Source organism: Homarus americanus, unplaced genomic scaffold (genome assembly GCF_018991925.1).
Source record: "Homarus americanus isolate GMGI-L3 unplaced genomic scaffold, GMGI_Hamer_2.0 scaffold9229, whole genome shotgun sequence".
NCBI lineage: Eukaryota > Metazoa > Arthropoda > Malacostraca > Decapoda > Nephropidae > Homarus > Homarus americanus.
The window spans coordinates 6,091-25,892 of NW_024757471.1; the positions used below are offsets into that span (position 1 = coordinate 6,091).

The 19,802-nt window shown below is 36.1% G+C and overlaps 1 protein-coding gene across 1 annotated transcript; it reads right to left on the reverse strand.

Moving 5' to 3' along the window:
- Positions 1 to 869: 869 nt before the first annotated feature.
- Positions 870 to 19,291, reverse strand: LOC121857573 (tRNA modification GTPase GTPBP3, mitochondrial-like; the record flags this gene model as incomplete). The annotated part of the gene is given in 3 exon segments (XM_042353652.1): positions 870 to 2,526; positions 16,440 to 16,638; positions 19,068 to 19,291. Coding segments are annotated over 3 exon segments (1,349 nt in total), but the record flags the coding sequence as incomplete, so codon positions are not given.
- Positions 19,292 to 19,802: the final 511 nt, after the last annotated feature.

Genomic DNA, 19,802 nt, shown 5'->3' on the forward strand with positions numbered 1-19,802 from the left:
TACAAACAAGGCCCGCAGAGTTCAAATAAAGCCAAAATAAAAATCCGTCTAAATAATCCGTCGATAATCGAAACCGTCGATAAAGAGGGAGTACTGTATTTTGTAGTCTACTATGAAAATAGTACGGATTCAGTGATAAACAAATTATATAAACCATTTATTTTCCTAGGATAACATAATAAAAAACAACTGTTATAAAGAAATACTTTAACACTCACCATTCCATTCTGGCTGTTTGTGTAAATCTTCTTTTCCTCTCCCCTGTCACTGATAAACATCACAATGAAAATGATGATGAGGATGAAAGTGGTTGAGGGCGCTTGGGAGACATAACAAGCACGCGGAGCACAGTTGTTACGAGAGGAGAGTAGCATAAACGCGAGACGTACAAATGTTTAGCCCGGACTGAGGGGGAGGGAGAGGGCGAGCATGGGCCAGCCTCCCTGGACAAGAGAGACACCTTGCGGGACACCACAAAACTCGCATGCTCCCTGTACCGGCAACTTTAAAACTACAGTCAGTTCTGCTATAACGTGATAGTTGTGTTCTTGTAAAATATCGTGTTATAGAAAATCGCGTAATAGAAATAACAGGGATTATGGAGAAAATAGGGTTATTTGCAGATTACTCAAAATAAAAAAAAATTCGTAGTTAGCCTAACACAAAGGATAGCATAGTCTAAATAAATGTTACATTCATATCTAATAATGAAATCATTCAGTAAATGTTACACTTTACCTTGAAAAAATATGAATATAACTTGATGGGGGAGAAGGGTGATTTTGAGGTTGATAACATCGAGCTTCTCTTCAAGTGTTATATCCTTTCTTTTACGATCATCACCGGGAATTCGATCACCAGAACGCTTCTTGGAGATATTCTTCTTTACCATATTCACAGTAAATAACACAAAATTGGAGAAATAGTAAGCAAAAATCGCGTTACAGCAAACAAGCTTTCGCGTTATACAAATATCGTTCCTCTGTTCATAAATCGCGTAAGAGCATATTTGCGTTATCGAAACACGCGTTATAGCAGAACTCACTGTACCCACAAACATTCTTGGGTACATCCAGGGTGTCATCCACAAATAATAGAGGACCGTGAAAAAAAATCTGTGAATTATCCGGGCGTACTGTACATATACGAATGACAAAATATGTAACCATCTCACAGGCCACCGTATCCTGCATCATCATCCTCCAGTTATATAAAAATCTGCTCATTTATACTGTATTTCTATTGAATTATATTAATGTATATTTATGTATTACTGTGCCTGTCAATTAGGGAGAAAATGGTTGTCTTGAACCTTTGTACCATGTTAAAAAAAATTTGTGTTAATGGCCTTTTCTAGGAAAGAATCTCTTGTTTAAAGTGAGGAAATACTGTAGACCAATTTTCATCAATTCATCTTATGTGTTTTCTAGGAATGCACCAACAATGTAAATGAGGACTTTGTGTGCATATATGTATTTTACAATATTTGGTAAAACTATTCAACGAATTATCATTACATAATCTGAGGGCTCTTTCAAATTCCTTATATTCTTCAGTGTTTTGTATTTGCTCCATATAGAATTTACCAAGAAAATTTTTTTTATTTTCCAATACAAAATGACATAAAGATATGACTAAGGATGTCCTCTGTGGTGATTTGTCCGGTGATGTGACTAAGACTGGTAGTTGCTATGTGGAGGTAGTGGGCAGCCACCACTATTGTCTCCTCTGAGCGCAGAAGATTAATTGATTCATCATCATCTGAAGCTTCATCTTGAAAATGTTGTTGATTAACAGTCTTGCTGAAAGAATGATTATCAATAAATGTTGTAACCTTATTTGAGCAGAATGACTGATGAGAAAAATTAATAGTCTGTGGTTCCAGATCCTTTTTTGACCCTCTATGTTTTCTACACAAATTCATATTTGTCTGAATATTATAATCAGAACCAATTATAATTTTCAGAGATTTTAAACATGCTGAAATATGTGTTCTGTGTCTGGCTGCTGTTAATGTGGGATTTTCTGCAGTTCCCATCTCACAAAGAGAAGCACAAAGGTCCTTTAACTTGTGGAGCGAGGTCTCAATACCCTCTTGTGTTTTAAGAGAAAGTAAAACACACGAATCTTTGAGAACTTTTACCAGCAAATCCCTATCCTCAACACAGTCAATGAGGTCCATTTTATTAATCAATGTAATATGATCTTTATTTCTGATCCAATTAAATGATTCATCAACAAAATTGTTTCTAGTGTCAACTTCATCACAATTATAGATTTCTATTTCTTTGAGGTAGTCACTAAAAAATGTGTCCCAACTGAAGGATTCACATTTAACAAGAGGTAAAACTTCAGGTGCCTCTAGAATGATCACTGCAATATCTGATTGACGGGCTTTGGTCAGCGCTCTCTTCACTCCCTCAATCTCAACAATGTCATCTGTTTGTCGAAGACCTGCTGTGTCACTGATGATGACTGGGTAGCCACCCAGATCTAAGGAAGTTTCAACCACATCCCGAGTTGTACCTGGAAATATTTAGTACTGTATTGTGTTCTAGTTTTTGGACCAACTCACAACACGTAACAAATTATGCCAAAAATATTTCACATTCTTGTGAAAAAAGCTCTTATTACTGTACCTTATGTGAAGATATGTCATGATAAATCTTAATACACTTCGAGGGAAAGAGAGAAAATTGTACTTCATATTTATAGATTTAAGAAGGCATTTAACAGGGTACCATGTTCAGGGGTAAGTGGGCAATGAGAAAGCTAAAAATTCTGGAGTACCTTATTTGAATGGTTATGGCATTGCTGTAAATGAGGGCTCAAAAACCTTTGTGAGAGTAAATGGTGAGGAAATTGAGGTAAAAGTAGGAATCCATCAGGGGTCTGTATTGAACCTACTTCTATTACCATAGTGTTGGAGGCAATATCATGGGACTTTATGACTGGCCTGCCCTGGGAGCTGTTGTATGCTTAAGACTTGGTGCAAACAGCGGATAGTATTGAAGAAGCAGTGGAGAAATTTAAGAAATGGAAGGATGGAATATAGGCAAAGAGCCGGAAAATGAGTGTGGTGAAAACAAATGTATTATCCCCGATAGCCAGAATAATTGGTGCAGAGCGGTTCCGGGATTGAGAGACTTCCAAATATGGAGACGAATTTTCTCATCCCGGGAATTTTTCCGGGTACTGGGGAAAGTTTTTTGGGAGTCTAAACTACACACCTCGCCTGGACAGACACTCTCCCATTACATTTAGGTTGCGGTCACGAGCGAAAATATTTACAGCTAGTGAAAAGGGGTATAAACTTTTATTCACAGAATCTATACTAATTATGCTTGACAGATGAATTTGGTACCATAATAATCTTGAATAAATTCTCTACAAGACTGTTTCAATAAAAGATCCTTAAACAAAAGCTTTTAATACCAGAGTCTATAAAATCAGTTTTAATTAACTTAGAAACATAATTTTTCTAACAAAATAATCCTAAATAGCTTATCTAAAAGTCTGTTAGAATAAATTTATTGTATATTAAATTTTTTTTTTACATTATCACATGGAGATATTTTTGGAGTGAATGGAAATGTGTCACAGCTGAGATCAGTGTGGTACACACTGCTGCCAAGTGTATGAGAGTACCTGGCAACAACAGCTGCTGTGAGTATATGAGAGACCTTGGAAAAATTTACTTTTTCCTAAGGATGTTAAAACCCTGAGTGGATAAAATAAATCATATGGTATATAAAAACCTGAGTGTCAAGTTTAGGTAAAAAATTACAGTAGGTTCAATGTTTTTAGGCAACTTGACTCAGAAATCCCCCACCCTTTGGAATTTTCCTCCCTGTACTGGGGAAAGATTTCCAGGAGTCTAAACTAAGCATCTCCCACGGACAAACACAGAGCTGTATATATGCAATCACCACTATACACATACAGGTTGTACCTCTCTAGTCCGGCATTCTGTGGTCCGGAACGATTTTGGTTTGTCCAATAGGTAGATAGGCAGCATTATTATTATTATTATTATTTTTTTTTTTTTATTTTTTTTTTTTACTTATCTGAATATTATTATTATTACAGGAGTATTAAATTTTTGCCCCTCAGGCCCCAATGTGGGTCAGTGACCTATGCCCGGCTGGGCTAATCCCCTTAAAAAAAAAAAAGCCGCGGGAAATTAAGGTTTGTTTACATCCGGCAGTTCGGCTGCACTCTCTCTCTCTCTCTGCTTGTCTATACAGAGTACAACATTTAACCCTTCAATATATATGAGCAGTAAATAAGTGTTGCTTTCATATTCTTATGTAGAGTAATGACGATATATTTTCACATGTGCGCACTTACATACGAGCAGTCTCACTTTTTTTTTTACCATTAATGGTTAGCCACTTATATTGTTCCATTTATTAACATTAAATAACATTACAGGTACTTCAAGCAACCATATTCATTTTTTACATTAATTTTACTACAGCTAAACTCAGGGTCTTATTTTCTTCAGTTTTATATGTAGAACCAATCAGTCACTGGTTTCGTAAGCTTTAACATAAACAATGCCGGCAGCCGTCTCGTCTCCTCTAATATTCCACGTATTATTAATAAATTGTATTGTTAATTTTGCACACACGTACATTAATTCAATAAAAACAAATTCAGAAACATTAATTAAAATATATATGAACAGTAAATAAGTGTTGCTTTCATATTCTTATGTAAAGTAATGACGATATGTTTTCACGTGTGCGCATGCGCACTTACATATGCGATCTCTCTTTTTCTTTACCATTATCGTTAGCTACTTCTATTGTTCCATTTATTAACATTAAATAACATTACTTAAAACAACCATATTAATTTTACTACAGCTACAACCAAGGTCTTATTTTCTTCAGTTTTATATGTAGAACCAGTCAGTCACTGGTTTTGTAATCAACGAAAACAATGCTGTGTCATTTCCTCGTGTGTTTTAATATTCTACGTATTATTAATGAATTGTATTGCTCATTTTGCACACATAAACATTAATTCAATAAAAAAGACATTCAGTAATAAACAATAATGAATCTTTTGTACATAAGAGAAATGACGCTGTTTACACGATTATGCACGTCGTCTGCACGTTGGCGGGCCGTTCAAACCCGTCGAAATTCAAGTTTCCGCCGTCAAAATTTTTATTTATTTATTTTTTTGTGTGTTCCAATAAAATACGTTAAGAATTAAAAACTCGCGAAATTTAAGAAGCTACTATACGACATTTAACCCTTCAATATGTCTTCAAAGAGACCATGACGCAGAGAAAGTGGTGCTAGTGCTTCCAGGCATAAGCACAAGTCACTATCTATCCAGGAAAAGGGTGAATTTCCATGGTCCGGCAATTTCCATGGTCCGGCACCGGTCAGGTCCCGAGGTTGCCGGACTAGAGAGGTACAACCTGTACAATCTATTGTAAAGAAACAAAATATACTACAGGTTCACAATCCCTTATCCGCAATTCCGAAATCCAAAAAGCTCTGAAAACCGAAAAATTTTTCGTGGAGCATCACTCGTGTGCACGACATACCCAGAGTGACACCAAACATGACCCGAAGCGGCCGAAGCTTGATCCACGTAGGTGTGAGGCGTCAGTTGTATCTCAGCATAACATAACTTGCATTGCTGGAATCCTTGCAAGACAGCAAATAGTTTGAATATAGACATCATATATTTTGCACAAGATTTTAAAAAGCTTAGTCCTTTAGTGTAGTACATTTAAGTACAAGTTTTTCAACTCGTATTTTGGGGTAGATATACGTAACTTTCTTCATTTATTTTTACTCATTTACATAAACACACCATCCCAAATACATATTGTAAAACAAGCAAAAAAAATAATTGTCCTTAGGGCAAACCTGTACTGTACTCAAATGTACTAAATAATAAAATAATAAATAAAAAAATTATGTCGAGTGCAAACCGCAGCATGTTTATACTCAAATTAATCACTAACTTACAAGGAGTCCAGCAATGTAAGTTATATTCTGCCAAGTAAATTCATTGACATTTTATAAGCGAAAAAACTCCCTCTATATGACCGATAACAATGCACTGGGTAATCTCCTCGCTGGCTGGTCAATACCTCAACTCACCCACCCCTCCTTCCCCCTGCCTGGCTGTCAACACCTCACCTCCCCCTTCCCAGTGGTGAAGTTAGTTATAGTCTTAAAGTTTTTATTTTATAAAATATCAAACTAAACTTAACAAAATATAACTTTCATTGCTATCTTGCAAGATAGCGAATAATTTGAAGAAGACATTACACACCTCGAAATAAGTGTTAAAATATTTTATCCTTTTTTATTTACTATTGTATAGTATATTGTACAGTACAGTATTACCCCGCTTAACGCGGTTTCGCTTAGCGCTTTTTACCGTATACGCGGTGCCTCGCCAGAGCCGAACTTTCACTTAAAGCGGGTTTTTTCCACGTATACGCGGTGAGTGTCCGGCTCGAGAGCTATTTTTAGATTCGCCCCACCCCCCACCCGCCACCCTGCCTGACTGCCTGTTTTAGCTCATAAAATTCATACAAATTACCCGGCCAGAATATAATTTACATTGCTGGAATTCTTACAATATGATGATCATTTTGAATATAAACATCATAGATTTTGCATTAGACATACAAATTTTAGATATAATGTTTACTCTGAGTAAATATGTTATTTTTTGTGTAAAATATTCCTGGGCATACAAGGAATCCAGCAATGTCAATTATATTATCCTAACTTTAGTTTGAGGTATTATTTATTACTAAAAAGGTAAATATTCTGGTTTTCCCACACATCTGGTAGGGACGGCTGGTGGGGGGTGGGGGGGAGGGAGGGACCGACTGACCATCTGTTACCGTGTGAAGAATATTTTTTTTTTATTAACTGAAGATATTTGTTTTAGCTCATAAAATTCATACAAATTACCCGGTCAGAATATAATTTACATTGCTGGAATTCTTATAATTTGATGATCATTTTGAATATAAACATCATAGATTTTGCATTAGACATGCAAATTTTAGATGTAATGTTTACTCTGAGTAAATATGTTATCTTTTGTGCAAAATATATGACATTTATATTCAAAATATTCCTGGTCTTACAAGGAATCCAGCAATGTCAATTATATTATCCTAACTTTAATCTGAGGTATTATTTAATACTAAATGTTAAAATTTAGTTTTTTCACCCAACATCTCTTGAAGGGAGGATTGGTGGGGGGTGGGGGGGAGGGTTGGGACTGACCGCGCGGTTGGAAGAGGGGGGCGAGGCAAGGTGGGGTACTTTGATTGACAGATAGTGTCGTGAAGAATATTTTTTTTTTATTAACTGAAGATATTTGTTTTAGCTCATAAAATTCATACAAATTACCCGGCCAGAATATAATTTCCATTGCTGGAATTCTTACAATTTGGTGATCATTTTGAATATAAACATCATAGATTTTGCATTAGATATACAAATTTTAGATATAATGTTTACTCTGAGTAAATATGTTATCTTTTGTGCAAAATATATGACATTTACATTCAAAATATTCCTGGTCTTACAAGGAATCCAGCAATGTCAATTGTATTATCCTAACTTTAGTTTGAGGTATTATTAATTAAAATTTAGTGGTTTTCCCCCAAAAATTTCTCAGAGAGGGAAGAGCCAGCAGTGTAGTGTGAGAAGAGGGGGAGGGAGTTGAGTCCATTATTTGAATGGACATTAACTTGGCGACTGTATTTCTCTATTTCTCTTAAGTATTAATTGTGTGCATGTACCATCATAAAATTGAGATGTTATTTTTACTAGAACATAGGTATTGTGTCGGAAAAAGTGGAGTTTGGGGATCGGGCCAGTTTCTATTGGAATTAATCCCATATGTTCTGTTGTTCACTTAGCGCGGTTTTCACTTAACACGGTACCCTGTGGGTTTTATTGACCGCGTTAAGCGGGGTACTACTGTATTGTATTTTGTTTATATTTAATGTTTTGTTAATTCTATTACGGGTATACAGTACTGTACTTTGTATGTAATTTTTAATTAATATTCATAAGGTTCATTGCAGAAATATATATGAGTTTGCTTACAGGGTGCTGCCACAGACCCCGGTATATGTACCGTACTACCGTTCTGAAATCCAAAACACATCTGGCCCCAAACTTGTGATGTAGGCATGCCAAATGGTAGTATAATGATAGAGGATGGCCTGCCTTTGTCCTGTAGCAGGTGTTGCTAACTGTCACCCTCCTCTCCCTCCATGAAGGAGGATTTTACATGCACTGTATACTGTACATACACCCTCTACACATTAGCATACACTGTCCACTCTGCTATGTAGTGTACAGTATTGTACCTCTGTTACAGTACTTTCACTTACTGAATGTACAGTACAGTCCTGTTTATGTAACTGTAATCTCTTTTTACATCTTAAACACTGCTTTATTTGTATTCTTGGCTGATTGTATACTGGCACAGTAATGTACAGTACAGTGACCCCTCGTTTAATGAAATTTCGGTTAACGAATTGCCTTCCATAAGGATCTTCAATTCGGTTAACAAATTTCTTACGAACCGACCTCAACATGTTTTTGCTTGCACTGACCAGGCAACCAGCTTTAGTATCAGTCCGCCAATACATTAATCGGTTCTAGGGCTTAAATTCCTTACTATTTTAGTAAATATCAAGAAGTTTATACTATTCAATAATTTTAAAAGTTTAATATTCAATTTTTTAGTCATTTTAACAATTATTGAACATAATTGAAGGTAAAGTGACTAGTTTAATGCGCGGCATCCAGCCTCTTAGCACAGCAAACAGGCGTTAGTCTCTCTCTGTTTTCACTGGAGGTAACATCTTGCTTGAGACTCTCTTCAACTAAACGCTTTTATCTGTGTTTCCAAGCAAATTATTGGTCATTTTGAAATATATTTTACATATTGACAATATATAATGCAGTGCAGTGTTGATTTAAAGAAAATAATCTTGAATTACACCAAGAGAGCTAAAATTTTATGAGTGAAATGGCGCCATGGGGTGACTTCTCTTCCACCCCAATGCCTTCTCTTCTTCCTTCTCCTCCACCCCCATTCTAAATCCCATCATCATCATCATCATCATCCAGGAGCCTTCTACATACACACCTCAAAGTAAGTGAACTTTTCTACCATTTTTGTTGAATTTAGGAAATTTTCGGTGAGCTGGAACCAATTACCCAAAAACCCATTGAAACAATGGTTTCGGTTAACGAACTTTTCGGTTAACGAACGACCTTCTGGAACGGATTGAGTTCGTTAACCGAGGGGTCACTGTACTGTATTGCACAACACAGATGGTATGCAAAAACAGCTGTGAGTGGGCAAACAAGCTTATACAATGGGAGCAAACAATGAACTAAGAGTGTCATGATGCAAGTGTTTGAGGAGACTGGCTGTTAGATACATCAGCCAATCATAGGTATCCTATGCAGTCACATGACAGTAGTGACCAATTGTAGCTCACGAGCACTCTGTGCCTACCCATCTGCGTGCCTTGCACAAATCCCCATTTCGGAAACATGATGCAATCTTTCTAAAATTTGTTCCCATACATAGAATGGAGAGATTTTCTCAAAATTTTCCAGAAATGCCGATGGTGCAATCCTTGGAAATTTGTTCCCATGCCCAGAATGGAAAAATTTTACTGGGAATTTATGACTGCTAAAAAAAAAAAAAAAAAATCTGGGTATTGGAAATTTCCAGGAATCAAAGATTATGGCTAACAGACAGATTACTGTTATTGGTGTTGATGAGAGACCCATGATGTTAAGTGGAAAATGGCCATGTGCTACTGTATCTGCAAGAAAGGTTTTGGCAGCAGTTCAATAATGTGAAATGAGTGTGGAAGGCAAGAGGTGGAGTGGAGTAGATGGCAGTATGTTGCAGGACTGTGTCAATTAATTTTGTTACCTGGGTGATATGATCAGTGCCAGCTATGAAGCTGAAACCTACTCCGTTCCAAGAGTCAGACGTGGCTGGGGGGAGAGTTTGGGAGTTGCTGCCATTTTTCACGACAAGAACTTTTCCTCTGAGTGAAAGGAAGAATGTATGTGGCTGGTGTGATGTTATTTGGCAGTGAAACATTGGCAGTTAAAGAGAATGACATAAGTAGCTTTGAGCAAGCCTAAATGAGAATGGTGAGGTGGATGTGTAATGTGACACTGAAAGACAGGAGGTCCTATTCAGAGCTCAGAGGGCAGCTGGATATTGAAAGTTTTGACAAAGTTCTGCATAGAGACAGGTTGAGATGGTTTAGGCATGTGGAGAGAATGGATAATACCCATTATGTCAAGAGGTGCATGAGCCTGAATGTGGAGGGAAGGAGAGCCAGGGGTAGGCCAAGAATGACATGGGGAGAGATTGTAAGAAAGACATTAAAGTTAGGAACCTGAAAAGAGAGACTGCAAGAAACAGATCATGCAGCATGGAGAGCTGTCATCAGGAAATTACAGCTAACCCATGCAAGCATGGAAATTTTGATAAAATATTTTACTTAATAAAAAGAATCACAGTAAATACACCGTTTCAAATATACGTCAAGACATTGTAATATACCTATTTGACAAATTTCATAACCGAATGACAGAACACATATCGAATGACAATCTAAAATAACTGTTGGTGGTATGTCATTCTCCAATTGTTATTCTCAAACTATATGAAGACTGTCGGTTTATTGTTCACGGCTGTCAATTTCATAACTTATGTCAATCATTTCCATTAGCATGAACGAACAATTATTTTACATTATCATTCAATATGTGTTCTGTCATTCGGTTATGAAATTTGTCAAATAGATATACAGTCGGCCCTTAACATACGCGGGTTTATAATACACGGATTTGCAAATACGCGGATTACCCCGCCAGAGGAATTATCTGTACATTGAAGTAATTGAAGTACATTCAACTCGCGCGCGGCACCGAACACGGGACACCGCCCGCTCCCGCAACCTCACACACACACGCATAGCTCTCCCTCACTCAGTCAGTCTCGCTGTAACCACACTTGTGTTGACATCAGCATTGTAGTTGCAAATATATTACATTTCCGTGAATGTATTATATCAAGCACAGTATGAATAGAATATCACTAATATAAGAGTATTTTAACCGAAAACTACTAAAAAAACGAGTAACATCTCTTGAACATCGGAAGGTTAAGTAAAGTCTCTTGTTTTCGTCATGTATTTTATCCTAATTTACATCGAAATACATCACGTTTCAGCAAAAGTACTATTTATTTCTGAGAATATGGAAATGTAATATTTTGCTGAAATGACGTACGTATTACAGTGGAAAGTGACGAAAGCAATGACTCGCTTTCTTTCGCTCAAAAGATGTTACCGTAATCGCTTTTCGAATGGTTTTCAGTTAAAAAACTGTTTTATTACAATAATATTCTATCCTAATTCACTTGTGATGCAACAGTTTTTAACTGAAAACCATTCGAAAAGCGATTACGGTAACATCTTTTGAACGAAAGAAAGCGAAAGTCATTGTTTTCGTCACGATTTTGTCCCACATTCCACTGTAATACTTACGTCATTTCAGCAAAAATATTTCATTTCTGTGAATGTAGTATATCAAGCACAGTATGAATATAATATCATTGTAATATAACAGTATTTTAACCGAAAACTATTAAAAAAACGAGTAACATCTCTTGAACATTGGAAGGTTAGGTGAAGTCTTTTGTTTTCGTCATGTATTTTATCCTATTTTACATTGAAATACATCACGTTTCAGCAAAATTACTATTTATTTCCAAGAATATATTCATTCAGGCGCAGTTTAGGTAAAATATACGTGTGATGTAACATTTTTTTAATTGAAAACGATTCGAAAAACACGTACCCTCTAGCCCTGTTCAAGGAGAGGACTGGGAGAAGCTGTTTGGTGCTGCCGATGGCAAGGAAAATGATTTGGATGGATTTTAATGAAAATATTCAGAAATATGGTATCGTAGTATTTATTCAAGTCAATTAGGATAGAATATTATTGCAATACAACAGTAGTGATGATGTGGAGGAGGCGGAGGGATAGAGCGGGGAGGAGGCGGAGGGATAGAGCGGGGAGGAGGTGACTGGCGGAAGCAGGGACGAGTGGAGATGCCAGCCAGTACATTATCGGTGTATTAATTGTTTTTATAGCTATTTTTGCATTTTAATGTTAAATACTGTACATTACGTTTCAACAAAACTGCCATTTATTTCTGAGAACATGGAAATGTAATATTTTGCTGAAATGACGTACGTATTACAGTGGAAAGTGACGAAAGCAATGACTATCTCTTTCTTTCGTTCAAAGGATGTTACCGTAATCGCTTTTCGAATGGTTTTCAGTTGTGGGATTATAAGGCTAATGATAGGATAGAATATTATTGTAATACAACAGTTTTATAACTGAAAACCATTCGAAAAGCGATTACGGTAAAATATTTTGAACAACGAAAGAAAGCGAAAGTCTTTCGTCATGATTTTATCCCATTTCCCACTATAATATGTAAGTCATTCCAGCAAAAATATTACATTTCCATATTTATTTCCGAGAATATATTCATTCAGTCACAGTTAAGGTGAAATATACTTGTGATGTAATATTTTAATGAAAATCCAGTATCGTAGTTTTCTCGTTTCAAATTTAATTAACAAAGATTGATGTTTCAAATGTAATGAACAAAAATTTATGTCCAGTATCTATAAATTAACTTTAATAAATGAATACTTTGTTTTACATCGTCCTGTGCTACCATACCATGGATTTGGCTACTTTGGGCTCGCAAGAGATCTGCCCTGGCAACTGTACCGACACTCACAGCTGGTGGTGTGTTGGTACATCGTTTCCATTGTTTACTGGTAGTTACTGGTAAATATTTTTCAACCTAACGAAACTATTACCCGTTTAGAGGTCGACCCCCAATTTTTGCCAAATAATTTGGTCTTAAAAACTCGAACTACACACAGGTATATACGGTAAATAAGGACATGGGGGCCAGGGATTTTTTAGGGGGGCAGCAATAATACACGGATTTTTAACATTCACGGGTATCTGTTACCTAACCCCTGCGAATGTTAAGGGCCGACTGTATTTTAACCGAAAACTACTAAAAAAACGAGTAACATATCTTGAACATCGGAAGGTTAGGTAAAGTCTTTTGTTTTCATGTAGTTTATCCTAATTTACATTGAAATGCATTACATTTCAGCAAAACTACTATTTATTTCTGAGAATATGGAAATGTAATATTTTGCTTAAATGACGTAAGTATTACAGTGGAAAGTGACGAAAGCAATGACTCGCTTTCTTTCATTCAAAAGATGTTACCGTAATCGCTTTTCGAATGGTTTTCAGTTATAAAACTGTTGTATTACAATAATATTCTATCCTAATTCACTTATGATGCAACAGTTTTTTTAACTGAAAATCATTCGAAAAGCGATTACGGTAACATCTTTTGAACGAAAGAAAGCGAAAGTCATTGTTTTCGTCACGATTTTATCCCACTTTCCACTGTAATACGTACGACATTTCAGCAAAAATATTACATTTCCGTGAATGTAGTATATCAAGCACAGTATGAATATAATATCATTGTAATATAACAGTATTTTAACCGAAAACTATTAAAAAAACGAGTAACATCTCTTGAACATTGGAAGGTTAGGTAAAGTCTTTTGTTTTCGTCATGTATTTTATCCTATTTTACATTGAAATACATCACGTTTCAGCAAAACTACTATTTATTTCTGAGAATATATTCATTCAGGCACAGTTTAGGTAAAATATACATGTGCTGTAACATTTTTTAATTGAAAACGATTCGAAAAACACGTACCCTCTAGCCCTGTTCAAGGAGAAGACTGGGAGGAGCTGTTTGGTGCTTAAGACGATGACAAGGAAAATGATTTTGATGGATTTTAATGAAAATATTCAGAAAGACCCTGGCACTGTCAAGGAAAGTGGCTGCTGAAGGCTTCCAGGACATGGCAGAGGACGAGATTAGGGAGCTAATTGAAGAGCACGACACTGAGCTGAGCGAGGAGGATCTACAGGAGTTAGTAGACTCAGGCAAGGAAGAGGAAGAGGAAGCGAAAGGGAAAGAGGATGAGGAAGAGCACCAAGAAATAAAGTTGGAGAAGTTGGGGGAGATGACCAGGAATATTGAGGCACTGAAAAACCTGGCCTATAGTATGGACCCCTCCATGGTGCGTGCCCTGAAATTCATGTGAGGGATAGATGACGTTTTCGCTCCATACAAAAACATCATGGAAGAAATGAAAGAAAGAGGCGACAACTCCCTATCACCATGTTCTTTGATCACCGAAGGAGAGATTTAACACCATCAATCACTGGCGGCAGTGAGGAAGCAGCTGAATCCACCGTCGCCCCCACTTCACCACCCGTTATGGAATTGAGTGACGATGAGTCCGATGACCCCCGTCCTGTCGCCGAGGATAGGTACTGTACAGTAAAGTGAAATTTTTATCTCTTTTTTTTTTAATAGCTTTTCTTGCCATTGTTACGAGTTGGGGATTTAGAATATAGTTATACGTCTACCCAGATCCCAACAGGTAACAAAAAAAACAAAAAAACAAAGACAATCGGACTATAAAAGGGTAGACAAAGGATGCGAGTTTTCGTTGTGTATAATAAAGTACCATAAATCCCTAAACAAAATATTCAGCTTATAAATTACCCTTAACCAAACTTAACCTAAACATTAACAGTATATACATATTAATACAACATAAACAATTTTGAAGCAAGTGGACGTGGGGGAGGCAATACAAGATAAAAGTACTTAAGTGAGGAGCTGAGATGGCTGACGAGTAAGGCTGAGTATTGTAGAAGACGGTAGGTAGTCACTGCGACGTAGGTTTAGAGGATAGATGATCCTGTGGTCACTTCCCAGAGCCAAGTCCTCTCTCCTCGAATTGGAGCTGACAAAGAAGACTTTGAGGAGGTGACGCAACAACCAGGATATGGAGAAGGGAAACCCCGGAGTGTTAACTAAGACGAGTCATACTCGTGTCTCGTCCCTAGATGGCGTTGCTCGTGGTGCTGGGTGGAGGGGTTCGTAACACCATGTTTATTGTTTGTAAAAATGCACAGTACAGTTCAGTACTGTACATAGGAAGTGGAGGTGCAGTTATTCACAAAACATTTGTGTTCGTTGTCGGCAGTAGTGACGGTGAGGAGGTGGAGGAGGGAGCGCAGGGAGCGAGTTGGGAGGAGTGGTGACCTTGGACGCGGGAGCAGGGACGAGTGGAGATGCCAGCCAGTACATTACGGGTGTATTAATTGTTTTTATAGCTATTTTTGCATATTAATATTAAAAATTGTACATTACGTTTCAACAAAACTACCATTTATTTCTGAGAACATGGAAATGTAATATTTTTGCTGAAATGATGTACATATTACAGTGGAAAGTGGGATAAAATTGTGACGAAAGCAATGACTATCTCTTTCTTTCGTTCAACAGATGTTAACGTAATCGCTTTTCGAATGGTTTTCAGTTGTGGGATTATAAGGCTAATGATAGGATAGAATATTATTGTAATACAGTACGAGTACAACAGTTTTTTAACTGAAAACCATTCGAAAAGCGATTACGGTAAAATCTTTTGAATAACGAAAGAAAGCGAAAGTCATTGTTTTCGTCATGATTTTATCCCACTTTCGACTGAAATATGTACGTCATTCCAGCAAAAATATTATATTTCCATATTTATTTCTGAGAATACGTATATTCATTCAGTCACAGTTAAGGTAAAATATACTTGTGATGTAATATTTTAATGAAAATACGGTAACGTAGTTTTCTTTTGTTTCAAATTTAATTAACAAAGATTGATGTATCAAATGTAATGAACAAAAATTTATGTACAGTACCTATAAATAAACTTTAATAAATGAATACTTTGTTTTACATCGTCCTGTGCTACCATACCATGGATTTGGCTACTTTGGGCTTGCGATGATGATGCAAGAGATCTGCCCTGGCAACTGTACCGACACTCACAGCTGGTGGTGTGTTGGTGCATCGTTTCCATTGTTTACTAGTAGTTACTGGTAAATATTTTTCAACCTAACGAAACTACTGTATTACCCGCTTAGAGGTCGACCCCCAATTTTTTGCCAAATAATTTGGTCTTAAAAACTTGAACTACACACAGGTATATACGGTAAATAAGGACATGGGGGGACCAGGTCTTTTTTGGGGGGGGCAGCACATATACGCAGATTTTTAACATCCACGGGTATCTCTGTTACGTTACCCCCGCGTATGTTAAGGGCTGACTGTATAACAATGTCTCAATGTATATGTGAAAAGGTGTAATTTATGAGTTAATTTTGTACATTGCAACTACTCACCTGGGATAGGAGACACAATGGCTGCAGGCCTTTGAGTCAGAATATTCAAGAAGCTACTCTTCCCTACATTTGGTTTACCAAGGATAGCCATATGCAGGCCACTTCTGAGTTTTTCTCCACGACGATTGTCCATCAGGTGTTGTTCCAGCTCTTGGATAAGTTTACAGATTTTGTTTTCAACCTCTGCTACCACGCTTTCCTGATACAAAATAATTTCAGAATAAATTTTAAATATTCAAAGGAGACTTGTGTTGTCTGCTGCCCCGTCCTCTTGGTGAAATACAGTTTCTGTTATATGGTCATGAAACTGGTCATTGTTAAGGAAAAATGAAGATGAACATATTCTCTTTTGGAAAGAGTTTTGACAAAATTAGTGTACCCTAAGGGGATCCCTAGGTTACGAACGGGTTCCGTTCTTGAGGACGTGTGTAAGTCGTATTTGTACGTAAGTCGAAACACATGCTATATGCATTCCATACTTACAAAATGATGATTAAAATCCCACTATAACATAGCCTAAGTCCTTACATACATCTAAAATCACTTAATTTAAGACACAAGAAGAAATTTAATGACAAAATACAGCAACTTAAAGAAAAAATAAGTCATCAGGTACAAAAAATGCTGTAAATTTCAAGTTTAACCTCGTTCGTATCACACGTTTGTAAGTCGGGGGCCTCCTGTATCGAGCTTGGTCGTTTTATCAAGGTTTACCTGCTAGAGGGATTATCTTCAGTGAACACATTATTCACAACTGCTCAAGTTTTTTTCTGTAGAAGCAAACCCAAATTTATGAGTCGTGTTCTTGAAAAAAAAAAAAAAAAAAAAAAAAAAAAAATAAAAATAAATAATAAATAAATAAATAAATAAATAAATAAATAAATAAATAAATAAATAAATAAATAAATAAATAAATAAATAAATAAATAAATAAATATATATATATATATATATATATATATATATATATATATATATATATATATATATATATATATATATATATATATATATATATATATATATATATATATATATATATATATATATATATATATATATATATATATATATATATATATATATATATATATATATATATATATATATATATATATATATATATATATATATATATATATATATATATATATATACACACAGTATACCCGATTCTGTGGTCAATTGAACCCAGTTGCCGTGGAAAGTGAAAACCGCGTAAAGTGAACAACAGAACATATGGGATTAATTCCAATAGAGACTGGCCCGACCCCCAAACTCCACTTTTTCCGACACAATACCTATGTTGTAGTAAAAATAACATCTAAATTTTATGATGGTATGCTCACACAATTAATATTTAAGAGAAATACAGTCGCCAGGTTTATGTCCATTCAAATATTGGACTCAAATCCCCCTCCCCCCCTCTTCCCAGCTCACTAGCTCCTACCTCTCTGATTAATGTTTGGGTGAAAACCCTAGATTTTAACGTTTAGTAATAAATAATACCTCAGACTAAAGTTAGGATAATATAATTGACATTTCTGGATTCCTTGCAAGTCAGGGAATATTTTGAATGTAAACATCATATATTTTGCACAAAAGATAAAATATTTGCTTTGTGTAAACCAAATTATTACATTAGATCTAAAATTTGTATGTCTAATGCAAAATCCATGATGTTTATATTCAAAATGATCATCATATTGTAAGAATTCCAGCAATGTAAATTATATTCTGGCCGGGTAATTTGTATGAATTTTGTGAGCTAAAAAAAAAAATAAATAAATAAAAAATTATACTTCACCGCGTATATGAGTATATGCACCGCGGAAAGTGAATGTCCGGTTCTGGCAAGGTACCGCGTAAATGAGAAATCGCGGAAAGTGAAACCGTGTAAAGTGGGGTAATACTGCAAATTATATTCACCCAGGTCATTTCACTGGCTTTTTATAGGAGAGAGGCTTAGTCACTTAAGAACTGATAAATATACACGCGTTAGACCTGGGCCTGTGCCAACTATCAAACCGCTCCCCTCCCCCCACGCCCCCTCGCTCGCTCGCTCCCTCCCTCCCTCCCTCTCCCCCATCTGCCCAGCGTTGCTGGAATCCTTGTAAAACAGTGAAAAATTTTAATATAAACATCATGTATTTTGCACAAGAGATAAAAATTAATCACCTGTATCACATTACAGTAGTGATTTAAGAGTAAAAGTGTATATGTACGTATATAGTATTCCACATACACGTAAGTATAAATACAAAGTTTATGTGATGATCGGACAACGTCCATTTCGGTTAACGTCCCGTTTCCAAGAACGTATCTAGGACGTTAACCGGCGCATGACTGTATATATATATATATATATATATATATATAACTATATATATACATATATATATTTACGTATGTACTGTATATATACTCCCATTTACTTCCATTATATACTGTAAGGCAGGATCCTAAATAAAAATCCCCAAATTATACTACGACACTAATGCATAGGCTTATTTAACCCTTACAGTCAAGAGGATTTACCTTGTGTGCCCCAGTGAAATACTGAACTGTACTGCTCTGCTCATCTACTGAGCCCTAAATATAGACTCAGTTGGCTGCTAAAAGTCTTACCTTAATATTATCATCTTCACTAAAATCAATATAAGCTTCTAGGCTTGCTCGACAGTACAACAATATTTGTCTCCAACGAGTGTAGAGTTCAGCCAGTGCTCCTTCCATCTGGCGGAGTGCTTGTCTACGCTGTGCCTCTGTCTCTGCATGGATAAGGTCACCAAGCCCCTCCACAGAAGTCAGATCCAGTTTTTCATTATAAAATGCCCTTTTTGTAAAATCACCTGAAAATTAAAAAATAATTTTATGTCATGTGACCTCACAATAGCATCAAGGCTAAAACAGGTGGAAATAGTGAGGTCATTTGTTAGGTAATGAGTTTGGAAGAAAACCACCAGTAATCTTTGTAATAAAACACTCCTAATATAATTTATGTTGTATTTTGTTAATCCTAATATAATTCATATAATATTCCTAAATATCATTCAGCTTTTCTTTTTTTATCCTTTTCGCCAAATACAATTCATAATACCGTATATCTCGGCCTACAAAGCGACGGGGTGTATAAGACGGCCCCAAAAATTTCCATTTAAAAAGTAGCTTTAGAGCCCTATTCGCTGTATAAGACCGGTACCCCAAATGTGACACTTACCATTGGGAGCTTACTGACCCAGTAGTCCTTTACCAACCATCCCATTGACCAGTGCTGTTTACACATCCTTGGTTTTTTAAAATAAAGCCAATTCACTTCAAGTAATGGCATCAAATGTTACTGGTTGGTGTAGTGTAAACACT